Raw genomic sequence first — 23,705 nt, 5'->3', positions numbered from 1 at the left:
AAAGAGTAACCCAGAAAAGAAGGATGCACGACCCAAGCTTACTCCTCAGGAGAGAGCTCGCTTCATCAGGGAGGGGAAGTGCTTTGGATGCGGGGAACATGGACATATCTCCGCGAAGTGCCCTAACAAGGCACCGAATGAACAAGATGAAGAAAGGCCAAAAAGTTCTAAAGCAGCTGAGAGACGTGGCAGAAAAGGTAGATAAAAAAGCAGAACTGGTACGACATGGCGTGGGGCCTGAACCGAATCAAATGAATGAAAGTACAAACTTTGCCGCTCTTGGGGCAAAGTGAAGGATCAGGAAGCTCTTTTGAAGGAGCCAATGCGAACTTCTTTTCACTTGGAATTGGCGGCTCGATTTGGAACTACGTCCGACAGGCTGAGGCCACAGGCGAAGGTAGTTCGAATGGCACCCGGACGGATGTTGCCATTACACCGAGCATTGGCAAACTTCGTTTGCAATGACAGGGGTGTTCAGGGCACGCGAGTGACGTTCTACTCGAAATCCCTTGGTACCACAAGAACTACGCCATGGTTGACTACCGGGCCGAGAAAGCGACTTTGACAAATGAAGGGCTCAGAGATTGTACTTGATGAACTTCAGTTTCTTTACTCATTCTTTTGGGAGAGAACTGAATGATGGATAAAGGTCGAATATGCTTTGACCGTAACAAAAGAACGCCAAGATTTTTCTCCACACTCATGCCGATTGCTTTTTAGAGGGCCTGAGAATCATACCATTGATTTGATACCTGGAAGCACACCACCGAACCGGCCACCTTACCGTGTGAGCCGAGCACAGAATGAAGAGATTATGAACCAAGTGAAAGACCTCTTGGAAAAGGGTCTTGTCCAGCCTAGTACTTCACCGTATTGCTCTCCAGTGTTGTTGGTTTTGAAGAAAGACGGATCTTGGAGAATGTGCATCGATTATAGAGCTCTCAACAAAATCACCATCAAGAACAGATTTCCGATTCCTAGGATCGATGATATACTCGACAGATTACAGGGATCCTCGTGCTTTAGCAGGATTGATGTGAAGAGTGGGTATCATCAGATCAAAATCGTGCTGGGAGACGTCTACAAGACAGCTTTTCGGACGACTTTTGGGTTATTTGAGTTTTTGGTGATGCCTTTTGGCTTAACCAATGCTCCTGCGACATTTAACCGGATGATGGACAGGATTTTTCGAGAGTACAGGCTATGTGTTGGCACTTTCTTTGACGATATCATTGTTTTCTCCAAGAATGAGGTAGAACACAGAGATCATCTGCTTCAGGTCTTTCAGGCATATTACGAGATCACAAGTTAGTGATTAATGCAAAGAAAAGTGAATTTTTCCTACCAGAGATACACTTTTTGGGACACATTGTCTCAGCAACGGGAGTGCAAATGGATCCGGCCAAGATAGAGACTATCCGTGATTGGCCCGAATCTGGGCTTATCCTGGATTCATCTAGGTATATTCTTTAGTCATATTGCGGACATGTAGACTTCACATTGTGAAGTTTTCGTCCGAGTTACGACCAGTTGATATTGTGCTAATTCTTTCTATCTTTTGTGGTGCGTATGCCCTATCGACTACCTCATTTTTGTGCTAATTTTTCCGATTTAATGCTTCTTTTAGTGCTAGGCTTCATTATGACTGAGTCTGCCCTTGATCTCCGGAGTCATGACAGAAACTCAGCACGCTGAACTTTGTGTTGATGTATGCTCATGTGTGTGCACGTGTGGTGTGTGTTGTGTTGGGGAGCATATGTTAGTACCTAGTTCTACACCCACTATTGGGCACTGACGACGTTAGTGGGGATGTCGTGGTATTTACTATGCATGATGGAGCTGATGGTTATATTGTCTTGTGGGTGACTACCATGGGGCTATACCTTGCACTTTCCTTCAAGGGTGAATCTAGGCTTATCCTGGATTCATCTAGGTATATTCTTTAGTCGTATTGCAGACATGCAGACTTCACATTGTGAAGTTTTCGTCCGAGTTACGACCAGTTGATATTGTGCTAATTCTTTCTATCTTTTGTGGTGTGTATGCCCTATCAACTACCTCATTTTTGTGCTAATTTTTCCGATTTAATGCTTCTTTTAGTGCTAGGCTTCATTATGGCTGAGTCTGCCCTTGATCTCCGGAGTCACGACAGAAACTCAACACGCTGAACTTTGTGTTGATGTATGCTCATGTGTGTGCGCGTGTGGTGTGTGTTGTGTTGGGGAGCATATGTTAGTACCTAGTTCTACACCCACTATTGGGCACTGACGACGTTAGTGGGGATGTCGTGGTATTAGTCAATACTACGCATGATGGAGCTGATGGTTATATTGTCTTGTGGGTGACTACCATGGGGCTATACCTTGCACTTTCCTTCAAGGGTGAATCTGGGCTTATCCTGGATTCATCTAGGTATATTCTTTAGTCGTATTGCGGACATGCAGACTTCACATTGTGAAGTTTTCGTCCGAGTTACGACCAGTTGATATTGTGCTAATTCTTTCTATCTTTTGTGGTGCGTATGCCCTATCAACTACCTCATTTTTGTGCTAATTTTTCCGCTTTAATGCTTCATTTAGTGCTAGGCTTCATTATGGCCGAGTTTGCCCTTGATCTCCGGAGTCATGACAGAAACTCAGCACGCTGAACTTTGTGTTGATGTATGCTCATGTGTGTGCACGTGTGGTGTGTGTTGTGTTGGGGAGCATATGTTAGTACCTAGTTCTACACCCACTATTGGGCACTGACGACGTTAGTGGGGATGTCGTGGTATTTACTATGCATGATGGAGCTGATGGTTATATTGTCTTGTGGGTGACTACCATGGGGCTATACCTTGCACTTTCATTCAAGGGTGAATCTGGGCTTATCTTGGATTCATGTAGGTATACTCTTTGACATTATGTTTATTTCTGAACCATGGTCAATCAAGGCAACAAATGGCTCTTCAAGATCACCTACCTTGACCAAAGTTTCTGTAGTAGCCCTTGCCCAGTGACTTCGTGAATAGTAGCTCCTAGGAATAGCTTCAACTTCTTCATCATTATTTGAGAAATGCACTTGCTTCACTCTCCCACTAGATTGGTAGCATCCTACCACAGCTCCATCATCCTTCTTAATAAAAAGAAATTACTCGAGAAAATAAGAAAATAGCCCATTTAGCAACACAAAGGGAGGTTCTCCACGCCTTCTCTCAATGGGTGCTAACGGCTCCACCAAGGCTCTGATACCATGCCAAAGTTGACGATGCGGAAGCGTAGAGACCAAGGGGAGAAAGCACGAGAGAAGAAGAAGATTGTTTTAACGCCGTAGGAAACTATCCTAAGAGACCTTAAAGATCTATCTGACGAGGAGAGAGAGAGAGAGAGAGAGAGAGAGAGAGAGAGAGAGAGAGAGAGAGAGAGAGAGAGAGAGAGAGAGAGAGAGTCTCGTGAACCAACCAACCTTGGCAATGAATTGATGATATTACAATGGGGGCAATGGGTTGCTTATATACTCACGCAAGTAAATTGCCCTACCCAGACTTTGACAAATAAGGAAAATAAATACCTAAATCTAGTCTGCCTTGCAATAAGCACACCACCTCTCTATAGAGAATAGTAGGGTCCAGGATAGACAATCTTGTCGAAAAACGGCAACAAGTGCACACAATCGCCATCATTGTCCGCTAGGATACGGAACCTGCGTTAGTCGTACAGGCTAGAGCTCCACGGTCCACCGTATGGTACACATGTTGTGTGGACATGCTATCAATAGCTATAGGTTATAGAAGAAGTTGGAGATTGATCGTGCCTCCTTCGAGAACGGGGTCGATCAAATCTGCTTCAAAGTTCGAGCTCTCAATGTTGGAAGCCAACACGTAGTGTCCCGTGGTCGAGTATCACAAAGATGAACAAACCTTTGACTTGTTTGCCACACCATCCTCCAAAGGCTTGATAGGTTGTGAGTCCTCTAGACTTTGTCAAGGAAGTAGGAGCAACTCACATAGATTGGTGTTGAGAAAGAAATCAACCAAGAGTGCTACCTCCCGCAAGCCTTTGAGAATGCCTGGTGAAAATGAAGGTAGGTGAACCAAGTGTGTAAAAGCCAGAACATGTGCAACAATGGTTGCCTCATTGGACTCAGACTCCGAATCAAACTTCTTTGGGCACTTCCTCCAAATATGCCCCTATATTCTCCATACGTGTGATAAGTCACGTTTCTTCTTGGATTTTTCACCAGATCCAAAAGTATCATCCGTTTGTGCATTTTGCTATTGCTTTGGTCTCCTAGATGACTATCTTGTCCTGGCCTCATAGCCCCCTCTGATTTCGGGATCTTGGTAATTGGTCCACCTGATTCAAAACCATGGGAACAAGATTCTCCCATGTCAAGTCAGTGGTTGTCCCCGAAGTTATCAAGGCTCACTAGAAAGCAGTATACTCGAGAGGGAGATTTTTCATCAAGATAGCCATATCCTCCGAAGAGATTAGCTTCCCTGCTTGGTGAGCTCTCTTCATAAGGGTCATCCTATTGTGGACTTTATCCAAGTGGTTCAAGATCTGCCGAGCATTGTTCATACTTTGAATATGTTCAAGCGCTTGCCAAGTACAACTGAGGAAGATGAAAGACCATATCCTAGCATTTAGCCGATCTCAAGATACTTTACACCATCAAGATAAGTTCGTAGGTCTTCAATTGCATCTTTATAAGCACCTTCGAGTCCTAGTAGTTGGTTACATTCAACTTTTAATCCTGTGGAAACCATCGGCATCATTGGAGCCTTTTTCAAGCCTTGGGGGAGAGCTCTAGCAGTCTTGCATTTGTATACTTGTAGAGCGTCTCTCCCTTCCCAGCTGTTTTACCTTTTGTAGATGAGTATAAAAAAGAAACACCAAAGGGGCACTAGGGTTTTGGGGCCAGTGCATCCGGGAGTGGAACTCGGCCACTGTGTGTCTACTATGCTCTCTCTCTCTCTCTCTCTCTCTCTCTCTCTCTCTCTCTCTCTCTCAGTTTTCAGTCGTTTCAGCTTTGTCTTTGAAGTATACAAGTGCTTGTCCTTGAGAGAATATCTGGCGCCTTGATGTGCCTATCTACTTGAGAGGACTCTCTATCCTAATAGCTCTCTATTCATTCTGAAAAAGGGACCATCAATATTGCAAAGTTGCATGCATTAATGAAAGGTTAAAACAAAGGATTGTGGAAGTGTGAATCCTCAATTCTACCCGTCTCTCAATTCCGTTGCATCTGACATAAAAGCGGCCCAAACCATAAGTTCTTACATTGTGAAACATTGATAGTAAGAGAATACTCTTGTAATGGAGAAGGAGATCCACAACAATACTTGCATTGATCTGCCAAGGTACACTTCTTGACATAGTCGTGCTAAAGCGTACATTTGGGCTAGGGTGACTAATGTATCAAATAGCCACCCCTTCGTACGAGGCTCCTGAAAGTGTGTCTGATGACATTCCCGCTCTAACATGGCCAAAGCTGCATATCCACAGGTGAGTCTGCCAATGGTGGTCTGAGCCATGGAGAAGGGGCCTTGTCTTCTAATGAAGGTGACTCCGAGATGGACATAGGACGTGACCACCTCGACTGTACCTCTTGCTGCTATAAATGTTACTGCTCACGGAGTTGACTTGGAGGTGTGGAAGATCATGACCTTGGTCTTCCCAAGGTTTAGCGTTAGTCCTTTGTGTGTACAAAACTCGTTCAAGGCGCTCAAATGGCTCTGTAGACCCTCTGGTGACTATGAAATCAAAACAATGTCATTAGCATAGAGCATAATGTGGACTGGAGTACCCGCTAGGTCAGCTCTTGCCCCTCCTGCTCATAAGATGTAGTCGGATATCTCGTCGATGTAGAATCCAAAGAGGGTCGGGGAGAGGAGGCATCCTTGCTTAACACCAATGGTGCTAGCAATGGAGTCTGACAGGCCGCCTCGACAACAAACTCTCCCAGTCACTTTCTCATAGAGAGCATAGATGGCCCATATCATCTTCAATGGTATTCCAAGACTCTAAAGTCGTCAAAGAACCTCTCCCGCGGGACCGTGTCAAACGTTTTGTGGAAGTCCACAAAGCAACAATAATGCTTCTTCTTCTGCACCTTTGCCCATCAATGAGGCAGCGCAGAACGAAAACGCCCGAGGAGAAAACGTTGGAGAATGTTTGCTGAGGGCGCTGGATGCCCCCTGAGGGTACTGGGTCTTGATGGTTGCAAATGGTGAGCCAAGGTTCTCCTTTATAGTGCAGGAAGAGGAAGGTTGAGCAGTAGCCAGATTTATCTCCCTCGACTTCATAAAAGGGCCACTTATAATAATGTTATTATTATTATAGATAAGAGTTGCTTCATACGCACGAAGACCACCAAGGTGTATTCTAAACTAAAATGTGAACACTTCTTAATGCCTACACCTTGCATACACTGGTAGATGTTCCTTTGCAATTAAAGGGTATGCAACCAACTGAAGTGCTTGGACATGCACGTCCTTTGAGAGGCTCACAAGGTTGTCAGAACACTGACTAGGCTGTCCTAAACCCTAGGAGGAGGAGTTACAACTTGGCCACATGCACATAGAGGTATATGTGCATGCGACAAGATGTTACCAAAAGTGCCAGACTGGAAAGTCTCAGATCAACCACAACACCGAATGCCTCTCTTGCAGGATGATCCCTTGAATCATCAGAGTATCAGGTATCAAGTGGCAAGATCATTGAGTTTCATAATATTTATTTCTAAAGGAAGAGCCTTATTTAATACAATTGTGATGCTTATATTTCGTTCACATGTGCGTAGGGTGGCATATGATATAAGTAGCTCCATAGGTTTAATTTAGGGTAGAGAGGTCTTTTAAGCACCACATAGGTAAATTGTTGTATTTGTTTTGTGCTGTGCAATTTGGAACTCAAGTGGCATGAGCGTTGGCAACACACACAGACGTTGGAAAGGGGGAACAAACCCAGCACACTCCAAACTTGCCTCTCTGTAGCTCAGGGATTAACCCGCACCCCTAACCACACAGAGTCACACACACAGACACACTTTTCTCAAACGAACTTGCAAGTACACCGAAATCAATGCGCACACACTTGCGTGGACCACAATCTACCTCACACCCATAAACACATCAATTTCTTGTTTCTCTTGCACACAATCACCTCTCTCTCTCTCTCTCTCTCTCTCTCTCTCTCTCTCTCTCTGCACATCACACCCTCGGGGTGGCACACCTGCCTACACACACCCAAAAACACCGTGTAACAGAGCAGAAGAGAAGAGAGGGGAGGGGGAACAACACCAAAAGCAACACAACCAGAGCTAGCTTCTTCTTCAATTGATGGGTTATGGTGGAGCATACAACCATCAAAGCTCTCTCCTTATCTGATCCGTCTGTCGCCCCCCTTAACACAGCAGAGCACGAAAAGTTAAATATCTGCCAATCAGTGCAGAATTTGCCCATGTGCGTGAGACGAAAAAATGCTCAAAACCCCCTTTTCCTTCTGCACCACGGCCAGTTTTTACAAAAAGCCAGTTTTGCAAAATTTTTACGGAATGAGACTTTTCGGTCTCCCTCATGCAGAGGTGTGAAGTCTCTCACACACTTTCCTTTCTTCCACTGGCCACATGTCTTCCTCTACCCAAGTTGCATTGCATGTCCTAAGAGCCTTTTCCCATGTCAAAACCTTCTCTTCAAGCATGAAATCTCTATGCTTAGGTCTTCATAACCACATAAAACATGCACTTACTCGATCTCCTTGCTTGTAATGGGCCTTCGTATCTGCTTTATCACCCATGTCTGCACCTGTAAGCATACACATCCCTGCCTGTGTCCTCTGCTAGGGTCAACACACTTTGGCTGCACCAACGTGTGTGCGTGTATCATTTAGAGTACAGACCTCCAACTCTTCTTACTGATAGCTGGCTGTCTCTCTATTTCATATACTTCGGCATTTTAATATCCGGTGATGGATTGTATTTTGGCATCGCATTGTCACATTGTCAGGATGCCAATGCACAACCTATGTGTTCCTATTGTACATCTTTGGAATAATTAAGCCCTGTTTTTTTCTCTCACAGAGGGAATAAGTACTTAGGATCCGAAGGTTTAATGCGCTTGCCTTCTTCATTCTTTCTCTTGCTAACATTGTTGACATCTATGGTGCATTGTAGGCAATAGCTTTTATGCTTGTTATAAAACAAGCATTAGAGGAGAAACCTGAAAGGTCGTTCATTTGCTAGGATTTTACATGTGTCCCTCAAGTGGGGCTTCAAACAATTGAGAGGTAGAGGAAATTATTTCATTTTTTGGAAGTGTGGGGTCTTCAATTCAAGAGCTAACTCCCAAGGTTCCATCCACCTTTTAAAGTTTTGTCATCATTTTTCTTTAGTTTAATCTTATGAAACATATTCCTAAAATACACACTGGACACGTAGACTTTACACCTCGGAAGTTTTTGTCGGAGTTATGTCCAGTTGATATTGTGCTAATTCTTATGCCGTATCAACTACCTTATTTTTGTGCTAATTATTCCTATTTAATGCTTGTGCTAGTCCTAGGCTTCATTATGGCTGAGTTGCCCTGCATCTCTATAGTTATGACAGGAACTGAGTACGCAGATCTTTGTATTGATGTATGATCATGTGTGTGTGGTGTGGATGTGTGGGAGCATATGTTAGTACCTAGTTCTACACCCACTATTGGACACTGATGACGTTAGTGGGGATGTCATAGTATTTAGTCGATACTATGCATGATGGGGCTGATGGTTATATAGCTTGTGGATGACTACCATGAGCCTATACCTCAACATTTTTCTTTACAGGTGAATTTGGGCTTATCCTGGATTCATCTAGGTATATTCTTTCCTTCTCCCTTCCCTCATGTTTGGAGTTTTGGACTTCTAAAGGGTAAGATTTGTAATGTAAGACATTTTTTTTTGGCAGGCTTAATATGATTAAACATGCCTGCATGATCTTTCAAAATCACCTTGTTTACATTAAAAGGATGCTCTTGACTACGTGGTGGTGTTTTAATCTCTTGAAACTGATGTGTTATTCTTTGGGAGCAGGTTGTTGAACATGTGGCAGGTGATGTTGGAGTGTCACAAAGCACAAGCTGCAATTGCAGCTGAGATGCAAACCATTGAAAATTCTGTTGCTGCGAATGAGGCAAGTGAAGCACATATCAAGGCTACAAGCCAGCTGGAATACGAGCTCGAGAAGTGGCAGACCCATTTCCAGCTATGGACAAATGCACAAAAGAATTACATTCAGACCTTACATGCATGGTTGTCAAAATGCCATTTGGAACCAGAGAGAGATAGTAAAGGGAGAGCCGTCTCTCCTCACTGGTCAGGAAAACCAGCCATCTTTTACCTTTTATCAGACTGGAAAGAGGCGCTGCTGAAGCTCGAAGAACCGCAACGAGCAGTGGATGCAATTCGTGACTTCTCTGTTGTCATTCATTCGCTAGAAGTCGAACAAGCAGGTGAGTTGGATTTGAAAAAGAATGCGGATAGATCGGCAAGGGATTTGGATCACAGTTCGCGCTCTCTAAGGAAGCTTGAAGGTAGGTATCTTGAGTACAAAGAGGCAGCCAATGCAGATCTTGCGAACGGCTCCTCAAAGCAAGTGAGTGTGGAATCAAGAAGAGCTGAATTGGATAGCCGGAGGAGTGTAGTGGAAAGCGAAAAGAAGAGGCATACTGAAGTGATGTTGGATCGGAAGGAGAAGACATTGTCACGCTTTAGACACCATCTGCCTGTGGTGTTTGAATCGATGGCTTCTTTTGCCAAAGAGGCGGTGAACACGTATGAGAAACTGCATCCGGAGAAGTCTATGGCCAGAGAGAATGGAGTGGCACACTGTCATTCGGACGAGGATTGAATGCAGTTGCAAGAAGCCCGCTCCCTTATTTGTGGGAGTGTATTTTGCATCATGTTTGTAGCATATAAAAAATAAGCTCTTTGTAGCTTATGCAGGAGTGGTTGAGACCTGTTTTAAGTTTCTCTTGAAACCCACCACTTTCAAGCCACCTGTCATTACAATGTTGGCTAATTTTGCTAAGCTAGGGACATATTTTTTGAGAGCCCCTTCAGCGGCCCTTCTTTCTCGGCTTTCTACAGCTGCAAATGTAATTAATTTGAATTCTCTCTCTCTTCTCTCTCTCTCTCTCTCTCTCTCTCTCACACACACACACACACACACACACACACACACACACACACACACACACACGTTTTTAAACCCCCAGTAGTCATCCCACTTGGCATAGATCTGAATGTCCCACAATTTGTGCCATGCCTTCCCATACGATGAGCTCCTTGTTCTATGCACGTGACTTTGCCGTTTGTTTGTGTGCGTGTGTGTGTGTGTGTGTGTGTATGTGAGAGAGAGAGAGAGAGAGAGAGAGAGAGAGAGAGAGAGAGAGAGAGAGAGAGAGAGAGAGAGAGTCTTATGACAGTTGCATCTGGAGAAGCTTTGTGCTTGAGCTTAGAATTGACGGACGTCATGTGACCGGCGACTGTATTGTAGAGGAGTTGCCATTGTATGCATTGTGCTGCTATTGAAATTGGTAATTTAGGCAGATTTGAGCAAAGTCCTCATCTATGGTGGTTGAGGAGACCAGCCGATACAGAGGTGTAGAGACACCGAGTTGAAAAATAGTAATTTTGTGGGGGAATTTGCATATCTATCTAATCATTCTTGAAATGTGAGGAATGCATCAGGTTCGTGATCAAGACGCGAATTAGATGATACCAAGGTTGAAATTTTTTAGCTTTTATCTCAGTGCTCTGTTTAATTTCAGATTAGAAACAAGCCTAGTAATAGTACACTTTTAGTAAGTCAAGAGAGGACAGTTGAGCAAGATTCCTAGCATACTCCAAATTAGTAATAGTACAATTTTTGGTAAAGTCACAAGAGGACAGTTAAGCAAGATTCCAAGCATACTCCAAATTTTCCTCTCTAAATTGGTGGTGTATGTGTTTCCTTATTGGGGTTGTGAGTAGCTAAAAAATCAAAGGAAATAGCAGGAATCAGGGGAAGTAAGGTCTCTGTCTATTTAGTATGTAATCTGAATGCTCAAATTACAGCCTTGAGCAAACTACCAAGATTGGACTTTGAGAGGAAGCCTAACTATAAAAGTCTCTCTTTACTTGGTTGGCCCAAGTCCTTTTTGTCAAATGAGCCTGCACGTTTGTCCACATAGCTAAATGTCAGTCGTGGACCACATGATTAAATTGGACTTTGCTTGGATGCAACTCTTTCACAAGAAGATTTAGAGATTTTCTGATGTAGGAAAACGGAGTATTTTTCAGCGTTTTTCATACAATGCATAACATCATGAGAGGCATTGCATATCTAGCTAGGTATGATTGGGGGCAGGGGACCCCCAGCCCCCCCATCGGGCCGGGGGTCCCTTGCCCCCAATTGTACCTAGTAGTTAGGTATGCGGTGCCTCCCTCACAGAAGCTCATGATGTTGAGGTAAGTTACACTGTGGGAATTATTGTGAAAATTTGTCCAAAACTTCTTGTGTTCTCTTTCGCCAACTCTGCGGATTGCTTTTCACAACTATATGAATCACCTCGGCAGCGCTTTCCAAGACCTATTCTTTACCACGGCCAATGTTCCACGTTCTTCTACCTCTTGTTTGCAATCCGCAAGCTGCCTCGGGACTCTTGGCAATCTCTACCCAGCCTATGGACTGTGACCTCCATCAAGTATCACTTAAACAAGTAATCAACATCTCTGATTGAAATGTGTGAGGCTTCGGATGCTTACCTTAAGTCCAAGCAAACCTTCAATCAAAGGTTGGTTTTAGAGATGTCAAACTCTCTCACTTTTTACCTTTAAATATTAAGTAAAACTGGACAATCTGAAACATCCAACCTTTTATTTACTTGGTGTATCACACATTCAAGGGCATGATACACTTCATATAAAACTTTAGGGTATTTCTTTGCACATCCCTGTATTTTCTTTTCCTGCCCATGTTTTTGAAGGTCATAATATGCCAAAATTTGGGGTATTTACTAACAAATTGATCGGACTTTATGTCAAAATTTAGCACATTTGATCACGATTCACTACTTTCTTTTCTTGACCATCTTTTTAAAGGTCATAACGTGTTCTCTCAAAATTCAGGATATTCCCTCGCAAATCGCTAACTTCAGCTAGACTTTGATTATAAATGGGTCAAATCTTGAGTTCAAGACTCATCTGATAGATCTTTGAGGTCTGTTAGGGTTGTTCCAATGATGTTACTTTTTTCTTTTGTCCTTTCGGCTCCTAGCTCCCCACCAGTCACCATGTAGTCACAGTGATTATGGGGAAAGGTCAATAAAGGACCTTTCCTTAAACCATCACAATGATCTACTTAGGATGTTACATGCAAAACATACTTAGGATCTCCTTGGCATCATTTTGCACCTTTTGTGCATCAAATAAAATTAAAGCAAAATTATATTATCAACTTATAATGCATCTTCCATGTGCAGCTTACAGCCAAATAGCACTGGTTAATTGAAGCCAATGGTCACTTCTATTATGAATGGAGGTCAGGTCCTAACTACGTTTTTAAAGAAAATTTGCAACTAACTTTATTACTAGTGAATTTTGTTGGTTTTATGAAATATTATCGAAGAAAAATGTTGTTTAAGGGTACACGGACTTTGTGCAACAATGTAAAGATAGGCGAGCTTAGTGAAAATAAAACGTTGAAAAGTGATGTTAGAGCGAATGAACGGTAAAGATAGGCGAGCTTAGTGAAACTAAAACGCTACGTTGAAAAGCGATGCCAGGTAGTGGACAAACGTAGTGCAAGATTTTTGAATATCGGTATATGCTAACAAAGTAACAAGGTGAAGACTCATAAACACTCTAGCCTAAGAAAACATTAAAAAGAAGATTTGTACACCTATCTCCCTTCTCCTCCAAGGGTTGTTACAACTGGTCAAAAAGCTTTTAATGGAGTTAACATTTCGATTCCATGTTCGAACAGCACAAGCATCATCCTTTGAGCATTGGACATGAAAAAAACATGGAGTTAACATTTCGATTCCATGTTCGAACAACACAAGCATCATCCTTTGAGCATTGGACATGCAAAAAACATGGTCCCAAAAGGAGGGACATCCAAGACCTCATGTCCAACATTAACTTTGTATAGTTCACGATGGTGGCCCACACACTTGAAAAAACATGACTGTCCTATCCATGTGTTATGCTTACAAGATGTGCTTGTTGGCATATGATAACTAGCACAAAAAGTGCGACATGTTAACAAGCTTTCACCCGTTTGTCAATATGCCATCTATATCCTCACAAAAACTCTGTTGCTTCTTCCATACTGTCACTCTGATTTGGTAGATTTTTTGTTCATACTTTAGGAGACTTTGAGTAAGAATGTTTATACTATGGAGCCCTATGTTGGAAAGTAGAAGGAAAGTCTATTAGAAAAGTTGTTGGGACGTTTTGTTGTGCACCTAATTGCAAAACTTGATGGAAGGCACTACAACCATGGGGAAATTATTTCTTAGATAAAAAGGGCGTATAATTGTGCTTAGCATTTGCTTTCTTTGGGAGCTCACGTAGATGAGACCTTAATGAAGGGGTCAAGGTGTTTATAGCTTTAAAGTTCATGGATCTATCTAGACCACAACACAGAACCCTTGGCACCTTCGAAAGGAGATAATCGCATACCACGCTTTGCACAAATGTATTTTTTTGATATGGAACATGAGCTCCATAATAGAGAGTTCTACCAAACATCGAGCGAACTTATCCGAGCAAGCTCAAAACCGAGCAAAGTTATCAAGACAGTTTCTCATGTATATATATAATTCTTTTCTAAAAAGAGATATCAGAGAGAGAGAGAGAGAGAGAGAGAGAGAGAGAGAGAGAGAGAGAGAGAGAGAGAGATTTCTCTAAACCCAAACAATAGCCCTTATACATGTCACCATTGCTAGCAAAAATACGTTTTTTTGGAAACTTAAATATAGATCAATTGAACAGCTTAGTTCACAAAGATGAAGATGAGACTCCTTTCCATTTTGGATCATTGTTTGGAAAAAATCTAGAAGATGACTAGAAGGCCATAATTTGTTTGTGACAAATTTCAATCTCTTTTGAGCTTGTATCTGCTCAAGATAAGATAAGGAAATCTTGCTAGTTGGACGAGGGAAAGGGTTGCATTGTATTGACATCACTTTTTTGTAGATGATAGAGACTTGCCAAACCAAGAGCTACCATGTATGTCCACTAGGAAGAGCACTAATAAGTATGAAAAGATGCTTAGATATATTCTCTCTCTCTCTCTCTCTCTCTCTCTCTCTCTCTCTCTCTCTCTCTCTCTCTCTCTCTCAAAAAAGAGAAACAATATCACTATCACCGACTATTTTCATCATATAAAAAACATCTTTATAACAAAATGTTGAGCTTGGAGAATCTCCAAGAAAATGTCTTTTCACTTTAAGGGACCAAAGCTGGCTAGATTTACTTCGTCTCTTTCACTCACCTTGCGCATTCTCCCACTTAAGTTTTAGTCCTCATGAAAACGAAGCCAACGTGTGAGCACAATCAAACTACCTTATAGGATCTTCTCTCTCTCTCTCTCTCTCTCTCTCTCTCTCACACACACACACACACACACACACACACACACACACACACACCACACACACAACTCTATGAAAAAGTCTGCGTCTCTTTCAATTTTTAGATTTCAAGTCCTCTAAAATATAGTGCTAAGAGCCGATTGTAAGCTCAAAACAACCAATTGAAGGGAGGGAAAAAAGGATAAAATCCGGTTTGAAAATTCAAGAAAAATAGAGTTTAATTGTAAAAAATGCCGTTATTTTGAGAAATTTCCTCTATGGATGTTTGTGAAATCAATTTTTCCCGAACACTTTGTGAAGCATGTGACTCGGTGCTCTCTCTCTCTCTCTCTCTCTCTCTCTCTCTCTCTCTCTCTCTCTTTGACACATTGAGCATACACTCATTAGAAGTATAACAAGATGACATTTGAACAAAAATGATTTGCAAGAAAAACCCAGCATCAGCACCACAAAGTAAAACTTACTTTAGCACCGCTACATTCCAGAGAGGCACCTACCTAAGATTAGTTAAGCTAATTCTCTAGAATCTCAACATCCCCATCGTCAATCTCTGTTTGCAAATCCTTGGGATCCTTGCCATCCACAAATAAACCCACAGAAACGCAATACCAAGAATTTCCTTTACTGTGTAAGCACGCTCCTTTGCCATTGAACGGGGACGCATCACATTGACAATCTCGATCACATCATTAAGAGAAATGTTGCCATTGTGCTTGATGTTCTTAAATGCATAAGGAGAAGGAAGAGGAATCTGCAGATCAGAAACTAGCTAAGAGCTCATGGGCACACTACCATGGAGTAAAACCCTGTTTCCAATGCTAGGACTGAGGGGCAAGCAGAAGAAGAATAAAAAGTCAATCGAGTGCTGCAGCGGCTTGCATGGTCATATTAATAGGAGAAATTCTGACAATTAATTATGAGAGTAGCTAGCAAGTAGGCCTCCCCAATCTTAGAACAAAGAAAAATGTTGCAAAATCATCGACATTTGTAAGATGAAAAGTAAACAAGTTATAAAGCTGTGAAGAAATTTGAAGGTTGTGAAGCATATGGAAGGTCGAACGTGTTCCAAGTTAACGTTAGCAATAAATTTTTGGAGGCGTTGAGACCTCTCAAAGACTCTGCACAATGTGAAGTAGCAAAGCTTGTCCAACTATGTAGGTTGCCATATTGATGCCACGATAGAGTGAGCAAAGTGAGAGTGTAGGTGAGGCCAAAGCACACGGCAGGTCTGTAGCCAGCAAATGTCATTGGATGAGTGACTACTATGTTGGGTAATAGCTGCTCCATTGATGGAACCTGAGAACACGTTGATGCAATGTTGGAGAAGGCAAGGTTGATTTTACATAGAGAGGACGATAAGAGTGAGATCACATCTATGAGGGAGATGAAACAATTCTACTAAAGAGATTTCAAGATACAACATGTAAAAGATATAGCTACACGATCCAAGCATGGCAATGGCAATCCTGCTCGCCCGATCGATGCTAGTGCCTGCGAGGTATGGTGTGAACCAAAGAGGGCGGGGGCGTGTCCTCTTTGGTCCATTTTCTCAATTATTTTAAAAGAACATATATAAGCTAGTATAAGCATTTAGATGAAAAAGGGAGCATTTAGATGAAAACGGGCATCTGGAAGATGATGAGCCTGAAATAGGACCAAAAGAGGTAGGCTATGGCTCCCATCTTCTCGCTTTCGACGGGTTGAAGCAGGAAGGAGGAGGGCGCGAGTCTCACTGCATCCACATAGCATCCAGGATTATGTGCGCACAATCACGAGAATATGACCGTGACAAATCGCGTGATTATCGCCAAATCCGTCTCTTTGCTTCCCCTGAATACTTTATTGAGAGACTTACACACAACTCCCACATTGCACTCATGGGCGGCCACGATTGCACTATTAGCGATGACATGTTCTTGTAAGGCTCTTCAACGAGGGCCTGCAATATGCATCTCAATGTAATTACAAGATCATCGAAATGATGAAGTTACGCACATGAATGCACATGCACACAAATTAAGTGACTGCCATAATTTGTATTTGCATGCAATCCTCCATCAGCTTAGCAACTGCATATATATATACATACATAGAAAAAAAAATGAAATGCCTTTGGAATGATTATAGAATTGAAGATGACATGATGCTACATGCTTGAACTGGAACACCACATCATCCCACGGAACCTGCGGGACTATATTCGTCCTGTTTCCGGGGATTGTCCACATAGTTAGCAAACTTCAAATCCCCGCCCGACTTGGGGATTTAAAGATGACATGATGCTACATGCTTGAACTGAAACACCACATCATCCCACAAAACCCGCGGGACGACATTCGTCCTGTTTCCAGGGATTGTCCATATAGTTAGCAAACTTCAAATCCCCGCCAGAATCAAGGCTGCCCGAATATGAATGTGGCCTCATGTCTTGGGCGTAAGTCATTCTCTTCAATTTGTAGCAGTGCAGTAAAGAGTGTGGCCAAAGGTGCCCGTTAACGGATCTCTCTTGGCCCCACGTTGCCACAGAGGCTTGCCTGTCGAGTCGAAGGCAAGGATAATTAGGGCGGTTACAGACTGCCGAAGCCTCTGCCCATCCACTCAGGGGACGGGCGGAGAGGCTTTACACACTATTATGCCCAAGACCTTTTATATTAATAAAAACGACCCCACTTACATGTAAAGCAGCTGTGTTCTATTGGTTATGCTCTTTGTCTTTTAAGGTGGGGCCTGAGGTTCAACCCCTGCCCGTGGATGGGCGGGGGAGCTTGGCAGTCCACGGAGTTGTCCAGCGCGCATCTCACGGAGCGAATTATCTTTTGGCATCGGACGGCCAGCTCAGCTCACGTACCTGCCGCCCAAGTTTGGGCAGCCAGTCTGTAACCGCCCTTAGGTGATAGTCGTTGACTGTTGTGGAAGGTACACAACAGCTGAAGAAGCGTGTGACTTTGACAACGGCACGTCTCACTCACTGATCGTCTCTTCTCTCTCTCTCTCAAAGAGCGCGCGCCGGCGCACGCTCTTTGAGAGAGTTGAGTTAAGAGAGAGAGAGAGAGAGAGAGAGAGAGAGATTCTCTGCTAAAGAGCAAGTTGGTCAATATGCGTCCGTTGTCTATGGAGGAATCAATTTCATGCAGAGTGCCCCATATCCAGTTCAGCTGCAATATCCAGGTGTGCAGCAGGGGCAGCCACAATTTACAGTTTCCCAGTAAGCACAACCACATTATCTTGGGGCCCCGCAATTGCAGCCACAGTTTTCAGTTGTTCAATCACAGTATCCGAGTGCTGGCCAGCATGCTCATCCTCAATATCATGGCACCCAGCTACCTCAGACGCAACATCCAGGTGTTCAGCAGGCTCGTCCTCAGTACACTGGCTCCCCTTGCTGAGCTTCTTTCACTTGCATTATTAAAACTGCAGCGTTTTAGTTTTTCAGCTCCAACACAAAGCTTCAAGATGCTAGATGCTTTTGAGTTTCCCCCCTTCACTCTCAAGCTCACAAGCTCTACTCGATTCTGCAGTGCTAATTCTCTTGCCTGCCTTGTCCAATGCTCCCAAGCAAGGAACTCCAGCGTTGCAGAATTTGCCCGTTTTTGTAGGAATCCTACCTGTAGATGCTGACTTCTTCTCGAGCAGATTTGCTGCCCGTTTGAACCTGTTGCTTCAATGCCTCCCTTTGCTGAGATTCAATTCGAAGCCTTCTCGAGCTCAAGAGGACCTGCACACTCCGGGAGCTCCAAGCTCCGTTAGATCTCCTCCCAATGCCACCGATCCACCTTCTCTTTACCGGATCTGGGAATGCTGAGCTCCATCCTCAAGCTCCCATAGCTGCCGCCGAGAGCTCACCAAAGATGGGGGAGTGCACCGCCGCCGATCGTCGCCTCGACTCTGATACCAGTTGAAAGAGTGTGTATGCATGTGTGCGCGTGTGTGTGCACAATGCGAGAAAGGGGAGAGGAGAGCATGCATTGTGTGGGTTGAGGAGACCTCTCAAGAGGAGCTCTTTATTCAATATATACATGTACATGAATAATGAAGGTAGTGGCTAGTGGTGGATAGCGGGACACCGGATGTCTGACCCCACGCAAAGGCAAGTTGCCTTTATCCCAACAAGTTTAAGAAGCCCAATATCAAGGAATTTCAGTGCAAAATTAAGGAGGAGAGCAAAGAACTCAGCCAAGTGGCCGTTCGATGACATTTCATGAGGATTTTTGTGAGAGGACTTGTAGAGATGTCGCCTTCCAAAGAACTCTTGCTGCGCCAAAAAATCCGCCTCCTCAATATGGCTCCAGTACGATTCTCAGTTTGTTACATTGATGGAGAAAAGGGCATCCTATGATATCGAGGCTCATACTGCAGTTCGCCCTCCTCCGCTGATGACTGTGTGGCGGATTGCAACGATGAAGAAGACCACGTCGCCGGGGACATAGCGATGAACATGAGAAGCACCGTCAATATATCAACACCGTGACTGTGACTGCCTCTATACTTAGGGTCGTTTCTGTCATGAGGTAAAAATACTATTGCAGGGCGCTAATGGGGCGAGAGACGGTTTGTTCGAGCGACCTCATGGGAGTAAGCTTAGAGACAGTAAGCCTAGCAACGATTAAATGTAGGGGAGAGAGAGAGAGAGAGAGAGAGAGAGAGAGAGAGAGACTACGAAGAGGAAGCAGAAGCAGTTGCGGCATAAGTAGTGCAGTCATGATGGCAAGCGCCGCAACGGTGGATGTAGCAAGCACGGAAGAGGCCACACCAACCCCATCAGGTGCTCCAATTGTGGGCGATGTGTGCCCAAGGACAAGGTTGTCAAACGGTTTCTTGTAAGGAAAATTGTTGAACAAGGTGTTGTGCGAGATGTGCAGAATGCTTGCGTTTATGATGGGTACACATTTCCCAAGCTTTACGCCAAAATGCAGTACTGTGTTTCATGCGCCATTCACTCACGTTGTCCCTGTGAGATCCTGCACAATAAGAAGAGTTCGGGAGCCACCATAGAGGTTTTAGATGCAAGGAGGATATGCAGAACAAGAATCAGCGTACCATTGTTCCTCTCCTAGCTTATGCACTAAGTAGATACCTCTCTACTTCTCCTGCACAATAAGAAGAGTTCGAGAGCCACCATAGAGGTTTTAGATGCAAGGAGGATATGCAGAACCAGAATCAGCGTACCATTGTTCCTGCTATTAGGAAGTAGAGAGGTATCTACTTAGTGCTTAAGCTAGGAGAGGAAGAAGGCTCATGAATTTTGACTTCTATCATAGAACTCTTAGAAGACGCATGCTACGAGCATTGCCACTGTGGTTGAAGCCATCAATTGGATGGACGTTGAATGACTTTTGAGTCTTTTGGACGGGCTTATATTTGATGTTTTGGAAATGTCTTTCTAAAGTTTTTTTTTTAGAGAGAGAGAGAGAGAGAGAGAGAGAGAGAGAGAGAGAGAGAGAGTAATTGGCTAGATTGGTTGAGAGCATGCACACCCCTTCCATGCAGAGCTCGCTGCCCAGTGGCGGAGTCATGCACACTTTTGTGAAACTCTAGAAGAAGGTGGAGGTAGGGATTGTTGAACAAGGGCATCGACGCATCAATCATTTTTGATGCGCGACCAGAAAGGCTAATTTTTGAGAAAAGATTCCTCGACTTTGATCCCACAATTGTGGAAGAAGAACCTCATTCTCTCTCTCTCTCTCTCTCTCTCACACACACACACACACACACACACACACACACACACACACACACACACACACACACACACAAAATCTTCATCTTTGTTCTCGCCGAAAGATGGGGTCAAGGTGATTGCGAAGGCATTGCATAAGAGGTGATTGCCAAGCTGTTGCATGCAAGTGGTGATTATCGTTCATGTCGATAGTACCTTATGATCTTCATCACCTCTCCCACCTTTGGCCACAAAGTCCTCGTGATTGGGGCCTCCTCTTCTCCAACTCACCATGAAAACTCTTAAGAGTCCGTAGTCCATGAACACTATTCTTTTCAAGTATGTGATGTGAAGGATGTGATTAGCATCTATGCACTTTCCATCTCTTTTGTGATACAATATTAATAAATAACTAATGCATTCAATTTGCATCCATTAACTCTAATGGGAGAGCATGTGAAGATAAAGGCTACTGAACCTTCTAGTGGTGAACAAATCTTCGTTCTCAATCATGGCCAATGTCAATTCTAGAAGGTTGGCATTGCTATTGAAAGCACACAAGGCATTGGAATGAAGGACACATTGGTAATATCCTGATGGTCCCTCCAGAGTAGTTGGTATACTACATGCAATGTCTTCACAAAGCAGCCTACACATGGCACTCAAGAAAGCAAAGGATGTCATTCGAGTTCAAGAGCTACCTATGCATTATGATGGACATGTGGCATTTGAGTTACCATCTTTTTATCTATTTGTGCATGAAATTATGACAATTGCAACATGTGAATTTACCATGGAGAATAAGTTTGTACAAATAGAGTTTTGGAATATGCTCAAGAAGATGGTTCAGAAGCAAGGATATGACTGTGTATCAATGTGTGTGTGAACACATTAAAGGAAGAGTATGGCTCTTTTGTTTGAGACTGTTTGAGATGCAACATGATTACTTTGCTATGTTATACTCAATAGAGTAACTATTGAGATCTTGATCTAATCTTTTACATTACTTATGCTCGCTCGGTTTCTTGTCTGCTCGGAAGTATTCGCTCGAGGATTGGGATTCCTCCATAATAGAATGCACCATGTGCTAGATGTAGATGAGGGAACTTTGGGTGTGTTGCAAAATATGATGCATTCTTGCAACCCATATGCTCAACTATTTTACTTTTTTGGTATGATATTGCAATCTACAAATAGTCCAAATGTGAGAGTGGTGATTAGTGAGATTCGTTCAAGAGGTTGGAAATATCTAGTTGCCCATGGTGCTAAGGTTGCTGTGATAATGCCTGGCCAAGGAAAGGAGAGTATTGTTGGATATCGAGATATTCAAATAAACTCATGTGATTGGTGGTTTGAAGAGGATATCTAACTTACATAGATCATAGATGCCTTTGTTGTATGTGTTATTATTACCATGGGGTGAAGATGGGTGGCACCCTCTTGTAAAAAGCCGCTCAAATAATAATACCTATGTAAGTCAAAAGCAATATTGTGCTTTTTGGCTTCAAGCAAGGGCTGACACCTTACAGTACCTCTTATGGGGTGGGAGGCTCTTGCAACACTTTATCGTGGATGCATAATGCAGTATGGAAGAGTCAAGGTTGTAGTGATACATAGCCCTTCATGCATTGATTAAGGACTCTCCTAGCACTCTTCATTTGAACTAACATGTCTTTGATTTGCACCCTTATGTCCTTCATGCATTGATAAGTGGGTATGGTGCCTAATACCATATCGAGCTCTAGTCCCAAATCCTTCAGATTATCAGTTTACCTATCTTTGATAAGGGGATTTAGAGCCACATCATCTAGGATAATGCACCACTCTGGGACTCTCTTCAACACTTGTATGCAGCTCGGATGCAGCGGTAGCTGGCATACCTCTTGCTCATGAAAGTTGGCTGACTTTCAGGCCCAGCATCATCCTTCTCGCTCCCACATAGAGTAGTTGAAACCTTTCTAAATCAGAGTAGATGGTTTCATCATGTAAGAATTCTTGAGTTTGGAGTGCTTTCTATTTTTTGAGTCTCTTCTTGAGTACCATTAGCTCACTAGATTGAGCATGGTCAGATAGTATCTGAAATAAATTGTTTGCCTTTATCACTCCAAGAACTCAAACCAACCTACTGGCCCTAATGTTTATAGTTAGCTGGTGGCTTTTGTTGGAATTCCTCTACTCTAGACTGCTATTCATTTCCACCTTGTCTATTCTGGCCTTTATCATAGTCATGATCATGACCAATTTTTTACCCTCCTACAGTTGATCTCGGTGATGGAGGAGAGGGTGGGTTATCATCATGATCATCATCATCGCTTTGCTGGCTCTAATGATCTAGTTTTCATCCTCAAGCTCCTCATCCTTGTCATAATCTTCATTAAGATTCTTTTGATTTTTGATAAAGTTTGTTATAGCCTCATTGACCAATGCAATGATGAATTCTTTTGCCTTGTGTTGTAAATCAATTTGAATGGAGCTCATGACCGATTGCAGGTCCTCTGGGTTCAATGTCAAATTGCCATCAACGTTTACAATGTCAACCAAGGACTGGTACATGTACTTCTCCACTATAGCATTTCTTGTTAGGTTGTGAGTCTCATGGAGTTGCTTGTAATCATCCCTTTTTAGATTCAAAAGGGTCTTGAACTTTTCAGCTAATTTTTGGGTAGTCCTTTTCTCTTTTTAATCTTCTTCTCAAGAGTTGAAATTTGGCACCCCCTCTAAGCTAGGTCGAGCAAGTATTGCAGAACATTTTGGACCCATTCCTCTTGTCCCTTTTGCACCATATGTCTGTAATTCCGGAACCAGTTGTTTTGGGCTCCAGTGGTGTGCTGCTCTCTTCTCCAGTAGTTTGTGCTAGTTTTTGTATTCTTGCATGCATCTTTTCCAGCATAGCGATGCTCTCTTTCATGCTTATTCTTTGCCTCTTACTAGGTGTGCCTGGTTCCATCTTTGAAACATGTCTTTTTAGACTCACTACAAGTTTTTTCTTCTCTTTACCTGCATTTGTTTGCTCTGAAGATAATGTGATTTTCTTTGTTGTCACCCCAACTGATTTCTCCCACGCTGTCTAAACCTTCAATGTGGGGATGCCCCTTGTGCCTAGTATATGAATTTCCATACATGCCAGGCCTTAAAGAGGTTCTAATATTTGAGCTTGGCCATCTACTGGAGCACATTGGTGTAAAAAAATTTCGTTGATATTGATATTGGCCTGTGGATCTAAAATTTTGGCCAGTAGCATGGCGAACAGCTGTTTTGGGATGTAAGTGGGGTTTTTTTTTAAAACTGATCTTCAACTATGAACCTGTATATTGGTGTGAATTCAATCTTCTAAAAAATCATGGGTTGTTGGGAAAGCTTGCGTGACCCAGGTTGCTTTACGAACCTATTCCATTTAAAACGCCTAAGTCATTATAATTTAGGAGAATCCCTTAAGTTTTTTGGCCT

General features: G+C 43.0%; 1 protein-coding gene across 1 annotated transcript; it reads left to right on the top strand.

Annotated features, from left to right (window-relative positions):
• Positions 1-6,586: 6,586 nt before the first annotated feature.
• On the top strand, positions 6,587-9,870 carry LOC147465533 (protein ALTERED PHOSPHATE STARVATION RESPONSE 1-like). The gene is made up of 2 exons (XM_086493642.1): positions 6,587-6,681; positions 9,054-9,870. Exons 1-2 carry the CDS (start codon positions 6,587-6,589, stop codon positions 9,868-9,870), a joined length of 912 nt encoding a protein of 303 aa, XP_086349768.1.
• The last annotated feature ends 13,835 nt before the right edge of the window (positions 9,871-23,705 follow it).

This window comes from Adiantum capillus-veneris, chromosome 1, assembly GCF_014529385.1.
Source record: "Adiantum capillus-veneris isolate H3 chromosome 1, ASM1452938v2, whole genome shotgun sequence".
Taxonomy (NCBI): domain Eukaryota; kingdom Viridiplantae; phylum Streptophyta; class Polypodiopsida; order Polypodiales; family Pteridaceae; genus Adiantum; species Adiantum capillus-veneris.
Note: the sequence above shows the minus strand (reverse complement) of the source record. Positions and strands in the feature narration are given on the sequence as shown.